This window comes from Lithobates pipiens, unplaced genomic scaffold, assembly GCF_037356315.1.
Source record: "Lithobates pipiens isolate NorthernLeopardFrog02 unplaced genomic scaffold, aLitPip1_a1.2 Scaffold_27, whole genome shotgun sequence".
NCBI lineage: Eukaryota > Metazoa > Chordata > Amphibia > Anura > Ranidae > Lithobates > Lithobates pipiens.
The window spans coordinates 18,949,963-18,957,882 of record NW_027507788.1 but is presented as its reverse complement, the minus strand read 5'-3'; the positions used below and the strand labels follow the sequence as shown (position 1 = coordinate 18,957,882).

At 44.2% G+C, this 7,920-nt stretch overlaps 1 protein-coding gene across 1 annotated transcript in view; it reads right to left on the bottom strand.

Moving 5' to 3' along the window:
• Nucleotides 1–7,672: 7,672 nt before the first annotated feature.
• The window catches only part of LOC143933617 (lens fiber membrane intrinsic protein-like), a 40,461-nt gene continuing 40,213 nt past the window's right edge, over nucleotides 7,673–7,920 (bottom strand). The window contains exon 5 of the mRNA XM_077456566.1: nucleotides 7,673–7,775. Within this exon, the coding sequence (XP_077312692.1) occupies nucleotides 7,714–7,775 (62 nt within the window). The 3' untranslated portion in view covers nucleotides 7,673–7,713. The remainder of the gene's footprint in view (nucleotides 7,776–7,920) is intronic.

Genomic DNA, 7,920 nt, shown 5'->3' with positions numbered 1-7,920 from the left:
CAAGTGTGGCGGCAAAAGGAGGTCCAAGGCCAACATTAAAGATAACTGAGATAAATATTGGCCAAGTGTCCCCAGGTTCTAAGCAACACAGGCTAAAGCTCTCAGAGACAGAGAATTATCTTACAGCATAGGATCCTGAGACAAGAGCCTGCAGTCCTAACCACTAAGACTGTGAACCCGGCTGAAATGGGAGTGACCAAGTGTGGCGGCAGAAGGGCAGGCTACATAAAAGATACCTGAAATATATATATAGTATGCAATCCTTTTTTCATTGTTGTGAAACTGCCTCAATAAATCATTGTGTTTTGTACTTCAAAGCTGAATTTTCGGAAAAACATTAAGACTGGGTTCACACCAGTCTCCACATCCAATTCGCATGACAATAGCCGGCTCACACTTCTCCACGAGCGCATTGCACAGGGGTCCTGTGGGTATTTGGCTCAGTTTCAGGTCAAAATTCAGGCAAATATTCAGGCCTGATTTGTCCCTATAACAGAGAACAGGGACACACCGTACCCCTGCTGTGAGTCGCATCCGATTTAAAGAGGAGGGCCGGTTATACAAAAAAAAAAGGTCAGCAGCTGCAAACACTGCAGCTGCTGACTTAATAAACACACTCACCTGTCCAGGGCGCCCGCGATGTCGGCCGCCCGAGGCCGACCCGTCCCTCGGCTCTCGGGTCCCGGTGCCGCCATTCCTTGTAAGGGAAACAGGCAGTGGAGTCTTACGGCTTCACTTCCCGTTTCCTACTGCGCATGCGCGAGTCCCGCAGCTACTGCGCATGCGCGAGTCCCGCAGCGCTTTCTGAATGGGACGCGCTGTGTTCTGGAACACACAGTTCCCAGAACACAGCGCGACCCATTACCCAGAAGACGCCACGACGAAGAGAGAAGACAGAAGATCTCCGTGGAGGAGGAAGAGGAAGATTAGGAGAAAGTGCCTAGCAACAGGCATTTCTGGTAAGTAAAAAAATATATATTTTTTCATTTTTTTTATATTTTTTTGTAATTTTTTATATTTTTTTTGTTTTCAGGGTGGCCCTCCACTTTAAGTGTGAACTCTGCCAAAAATATTGGATAAAATAAATTGAATGCACCATCTAGTGGTGAAATATGGTATTGCGGTATGAGCTTGAGCATGTGTTCATTCAGTCATCTTCAACTCTCAGCAATTCTTTGGGGATCATATATGAAACACTTGAGAGCCCTTTTTCCATAAACTTTACTTGGCAAGTTTTTTTTTTTTTAAGAGGTAGGTCACCAGGTCTTTCCTCAACTTCCCCATTTACGCAAGCTTGGGACTGGCATAGCGAAAGTGACAGCAAGTTTGTACACACATGCTAGGGCCAATTTATACAAGAGAGAATTACCCTTCCAGTACATCTTTTCCGTGTGGGGGGGAACTGGAACACCCAGAGGAAAAACAACGCAAGCACAGGGAGAACATGCAAACTTAATGCAGATGACCTTGCATACACAATGATTTTCTCTAAGGGTAGAAAACAGTTCCCATATTAGCACAGTATATACAGTATGTCAAGTATTTTCTTAGCTGCTTGCCTGGAGAACCCTTCTCTTCCATTGTTTATGCATTTACCCTATATGGCCAAAGCTATGTGGGAACCATTCCAATTTATTGAGTTCAGATGTTTCTGGTGAAGGGTATGGTAAACGCTACAGAATTCAAGGACATTTTAGACAATTGTACTCTTCCAAATTTGTGTTAACAGTTTGGGGAAGACCCCAAAGTTCAGTTATGAGTTTAACCAACACATACCCATTATGGTATGTTTTTTTTTTTCGCTTTTTAAGCGTGAACAAGGGGCTCAAGCTAAAAAAAACAAAAACAAATACTACCATGACCTCTGCATCATGACCTCTGCAGGGGAGCATGGTCTGAAGCTGCATGGAGTAGGGAGTGCAGAGTGAGAGCTCCGGCTGCACCTTATCCTAAACCCTCTGCCTGACAACCTTCACGTCCAAAATCAAGGAAGTCAAAATCAACATCTCCCTCATCCGCCAAGATATGCAAAAACTGTGGGAGAGGGTAACCGAGACTAAGCGCAGGATCGGGCAGGTGGAGGACGACACCCCCCCCCCCTGCAAGTCACCACCAAGCGGCTTCAACATCAGCTAAGCGTCGTCCTTAGTAAATAAGACGATATGGAAAACAGGCTCCGCCGCTGTAACCTCAGATTTGTGGGACTGCCAGAGAGGTCAGAGGGTTCCGACCCCCCCACATGCCTTGAAAAATTACTAATCACCAACTTTGGAAGAGAGGCCTTCTCCTCCACCTTTGTGGTGGAGCGCGCATACCGTCTGGCTGCACGGCCTCCACCACCCGGAGCTCCCCCACGTACTTTCATTGCAAAGATCCTCAATTATTGGGACCGCAATGTCTTCCTACGCCTCACCCGTGAAAAGGGCAACATCCCGTTCAGAGATTCCCATATTGTTTCCAGACTTCTCCGCAGAGGTCCAAAAGAAAAGGGCGCAATTTTCAGAAGCCAAGCGTCAACTCTGCAACCAGCACCTTGTCTACGCCATGTTGTTCCCAGCACGCCTCCGTGTTATCCAAGATGGCAGGGCTCATTTCTTCGAGGATCCCTCTGCAGTTATCCCATGGCTGGAGAGACGGAACGCAGATGCCCCTGCACCATCCTAGCTCACCAGGAATTTCCATCCATGGACGACCCCTACTGTACTGAGGCCCAGAGATCCACATTATGGATGCCTCCGCTGCGAACAGTGACTAAGCAAAGATGACCTCTGCAAAGTATGTGGAGTTCCTGACTGACTACTTCCTTGTCTGGTACAGAAGGAAGAACTATGCTTTCCGTAATAAAATCTTCTTCATGCATGACAATGCACCATCTCATGCTGCAAAGAATACCTCTGCATCAATGGCTGCTATGGGGATAAAAGGAGAGAAAGTCATGGTGTGGCCTCCATCTTCCCCTGACCTCAATCCTATGGAGAACCTTTGGAGCATCCTCAAGCAAAAGATCTATGAGGGTGGGAGGCAGTTTACATCCAAACAGCAGCTCTGGGAGGCTATTCTGACATCTTGCAAACAAATTCAAGCAGAAAATGTGGAAAAACTCACAAGTTCAATGGATCCAAGACTTGTGAAGCTGCTATCAAATAAGGGGTCCTATGTTAAAATGTAACGTGACCTGTTAAAATGTTTAAAAAGTTTGATTGAAATAGCTTTTGATTTCAGTAAATATGCTGCAAGCACAACAAATGACAATTTTCAGTTCTTTACAACCTATAAAGTGTTTTGAAACTTATGCCGCGTACACACGACCGGACTTTCCGCCAGACTAGGTCCAACGGTCTTCCCGAACTGACTTTTGGCGGAGTTCCGACGGACTTTCTGAATGAAAGGACGTGGCCACACACAATCACACCTAGGGGCATTGCTAGGTTTACAAAAGATCTGGGGCTAGAGCCTATAGCAGCGTAATAAAGAAAGTCATACACTTGGGCGGGCATACACATATATATACAGTAATGTACGTGTGTGTGTATATATCCCCAGAGAGCCCCCCACTTACATCAGGGTCCCCAGAGAGCCCCCCTTACATCAGGGTCCCCAGAGAGCCCCCCTTACATCAAGGTTCACAGAGAGCCCCCCTTACACCAGGGTCCCCAGAGAGCCTCCTCCTTTCATCGGAATCCCCAGAGAGCCTCCCCCTTGCATCAGGGTCCCCAAAAAACACCTCTTACATTAGGGTCCACAGAGAGCCACCCCCTTGCATCAGGGACCCCAGAGAGCCACCCACTTCCACAGGGTCCCCAAGGAAAACCTCCCCTCCCCTTGGGGACCCCTGCAGAGACTCGGGGCTAAGGCCCCCAGATTCGGGCTATAGCCCCAAAAGCCACCCCCTAGCGACGCCACTGATCACACCAAAGTCCGACGGATATGAACGTGATGATGTACAACCAGACTAGAATAAGGAAGTTCATAGCCAGTAGCCAATAGCTGCCCTAGCGTCCGTTTTTGTACGTCAAGGCTAGCATACAGACGAGCGGATTTCTCGATAGGAACTGGGTCCGGTGGAGTTTCCGGCGAAAAAACTTGAAACATGTTCTATTTCTAAAGTCCGTCAGATTTTTGGACAGCAAATGTCCCATGGAGCTCACACACGATCGAATTGTCCAACGGATTTGTTCCTGTCGGACCTTTGTTGTCGAAAAGTCCGGTCGTGTGTATGCAGCATCACTGTGCGTAATGATTTGGAACAGAGCATTGTAAGTTTTTTATTTTGAAAACAAAAAAAAAAAAAAAAACTGTTATCATTAGGAGGTTTGTTCAATAAAATTGGAATTGTACCCTTAATAGTTGATAACATGAGAATTATGCAAATGATTATTTAAGTAAATGAGAAAAATATCATTGGCATAATAATTTTGAACAGGGTGTATAGTGTGAATATAGTGTGAAACGCGTAAGTAGATTGAAGTGTTCCTGATACTTCTCTTCCGAATCTCAATAAAGGATTAAATTGGCAATATACGTGTTGGTGCCAACATTTCTTCTATTGATAAAATGATTTGTTAGTAATTCAGGAAATCAAAGACGGATAAAATTTGCATCTGTCTTCTTTATTAAATCCTCAAAGAATAAAAACAACGAAAAGTCATTACATATATATATATATATATATATATGTTTTTTAATAAACTTTAAAACTTTTTTTTATTTTGCAAACTTCCACAACACTTTCAATTTACTATGTTCATTTTGCTTTTGTTCTATCACCTCGGATATAGAATGTTGGTTATTTCAGCCCTTCCAGTATACGGCGCTGCACTCGTCTACTTTTTGGTTCTCTTGGAAAGGGTGTTCCATGTAATGCTGCAGGATCAGATTCCGGCTAAGTTAACTCTGGAAAAAGGTGCAAGATGTTCCTGGAGAGCTGGTTTCGTGCGATCACTGATGGATCTTTTTAACTCCATGCTACCTTGGTTTTGTAAAAGAATGAGAGCTTGATCCGTGTTATGGGTATCCCTGTTAAGCCCCACACACACTATCAGATTTTCTGCTGATTTTTTCCTTCAGATTTACCAAAACCATATAATATGAGGTCAAACCTCAGGAGTTTCAATGTGTATGCAATCAGGCAGGCCCTTCTACTACATGGTTTTGGTAAATCTGAAAAAAAGAACAAAAATCAGCAGAAAATCTGATAGTGTGTATGGGGCTTTAGAAGCTTTCGATAGGTGGTTCTCAGCCAGGCAACCAGCATTTTCAAAAGGAAAAAAAACAACACATTCGTCAACTTTTTAAAGCCAAATAGTAATAAAATGCAGCAGTCGGATGGAAACGAAGAGAAGAGCTCCTGTGCTCACCTTTCCTACCTCCCTTCTGTTCTAGAAGAATGGTGTCTTCGGCATTTGGATTTTCTGGGAATGTCGGATGCTTGGGTAACCCAACCACACACAGTGGTGCTACCCACTGACCCTCCTATGGTAAGGTAGGGATTGGAGAATGGAGTCCCGGCATGCGTCGGGAGACATAGACATCTGACACTCCCGGGAGAGTTGAATGCCAAGGAAGGAGGCTGAGGCTCTAGAGTAGAAGGACCCAAAAGCTACTGGAGAGGTGAGTATAGGAGCTTTTTTCTTGCAGAGGACCTCTTTAATCGGGTTGAGTTGCATGTACATTCACTCTTTGTGAATGGGGCAAAAAAAAATATTTAAACAGGCTATATCCCAGTGATGGTGAACCTTGGCACCCCAGATGTTTCGGAACTACATTTTCCATGATTCTCAACTACACTGCAGAGTGCCTGAGCCCCATGGGAAATGTAGTTCCAAAACATCTGGGGTGCCAAGGTTTCGCCACCACTGCGATATCCTGTGCTGTTCCAATGTAAATCATTGATTTGTAATGAAAAATACGACATTTGGCCACTAGATGGGGATAATTATCATTTCCTACAATACTTAGCTCCATCTAGTGGCCAAATGCACTACTTTCTGTTTAAAATCAATGATTTACGTTCGAAGAGCACGGGATATTATCTACGTATGTTTTTGTTGTTTTTTTTGGCCCCATTTGCACAAAGCAAATGTACATGCACTTTCACTGGGCAAATTCTTAAGAAATCAACCTAAAGCCTCATACACAGGATCGGACTTTGTACAAACTTTCCCGTGGATTTTTGTACAAAGGGCGTCAGCAGTGAACTTGTATTGCATACACACGGCAGGACTTTTTCAGCCAACTTTCACCGAATCACGTGGTTTTGCTGCTCTTTACCGCCACCTTTGGTCAACTTCTGTATGGTTGTCTGATCTTTTGCATTGGTTCTGAGCATGCCTGTTTGTACTTTGTACAAAAGTCCTATGGTTTTATGTACACGCGATCGGACTTTGCTCCATCGGACTTTTGTTGCGGGAAAGTTTGTCCGTTCGCACAGCCAACAAAAGTCAAATGAAAACCGAAAAAAGTTTGTCCGATGGAGCGTACACACGGTCGGATGTTGCTCCAAAACAACTAATTTGCATGTTTGTTGTCAAAAAGTCCGATCGTGTGTACGGGCCTTAAGTATCACTGGGTATTTTATTTTGATTGTTGGAACAACCATGGGCAAGTGAAATGTTGTGTCTTTTTTACGGAAACATTTAAAGGGGTTGTAAAGGTTCGTTTTTTCTTTTCTAAATAGGTTCCTTTAAGCTAGTGCATTGTTGGTTCACTTACCTTTTCCTTCGATTTCCCTTCGAAATGTTTTTTTTCTTTGTCCGAATTTCTCACTTCCTGTTCCTCCTCAGTAAGCTGTTCAGTAAGCTGATCTGGCTGACTAACCACCAGCTCGGATGATGGTGTGAAGTTTACTGAGGAGTAACAGGAAGTGAGATATTCAGACAAAGAAAAAAAACATTTAGAAGGGAAAACGAAGGAAAAGGTAAGTGAACCAACAATGCACTAGCTTAAAGGAACCTATGTAGAAAATAAAAAAGGAACCTTTACAACCCCTTTAACCAATCAAAAGGTAAACTTTTCTTATGATGCACAATGGATACTTCCAGAGCGTGTGCAGACATAGCAGGATCAAAGGGCGCCCGTCATGGGAGGACTATGGTAGCTGCCTCTTGCCGACTTGTTTTTTTTTTTAAGCTGCAGGCTCCGAGGCTGTCATTCTCATTCTTGCTTTACTACCTGGAAGTTCCTTGACCTTGCTGAGCAAGCATGCGGCCAGTGAAGTCTGATCACCCAACCTGAAAATGTATTCGGACTCAACGAATTGCTACAAAGTGAAGGCAGAAACAGGATGGCAGCATCAAAGCCTCCACCATCAAAAACCAGCCAGCGATGGCGGCTCCCACAGTTCTGCCATGACAGGTCCCCATTATATATGAGTGATGCAGCTGATCCATTCTTTGCCGTGAATTTATAGGAAGAGTTGGATTAAACCACAAGGTACCATACAGTGGTGCACATGGGGGGGGGGTTTACAACAACCAATCAGATTGAGTTTCCCATGGTCACTGAAAGTTGAATGCTAATTGGTTGATTTGGGTTAGTGCGCTTTTCTCTTTGCCTTACTGACGAAGGCTCGTCTGCATCTACTTTAACTCGATGGTCGTTATCCATTTATCCATTGATATCCAGTACTCAGAGACAAACGTTTGCTGTTTTTTTTAGGAGGTATTGTCCTAGATTTCTTTTTTTTTCTTTTTTTTGCTGCTGTCTCCCCAATTTTTAACGAGGACCAGTCACTCTCCGACACTCGTGCATGCGATAGGCACACATGTAGAATATCCCTTGGGGAAAAGGAGAAGAGGGGGTTATTTATCATAGATACACTATATTACCAAAAGTATTGGGACACCTGCTTTTGCACGCACATGAACTTTAATGGCATCCCAGTCTCAGTGTTCACCAGTTAAAGCGGGAGTCCGCCATTTT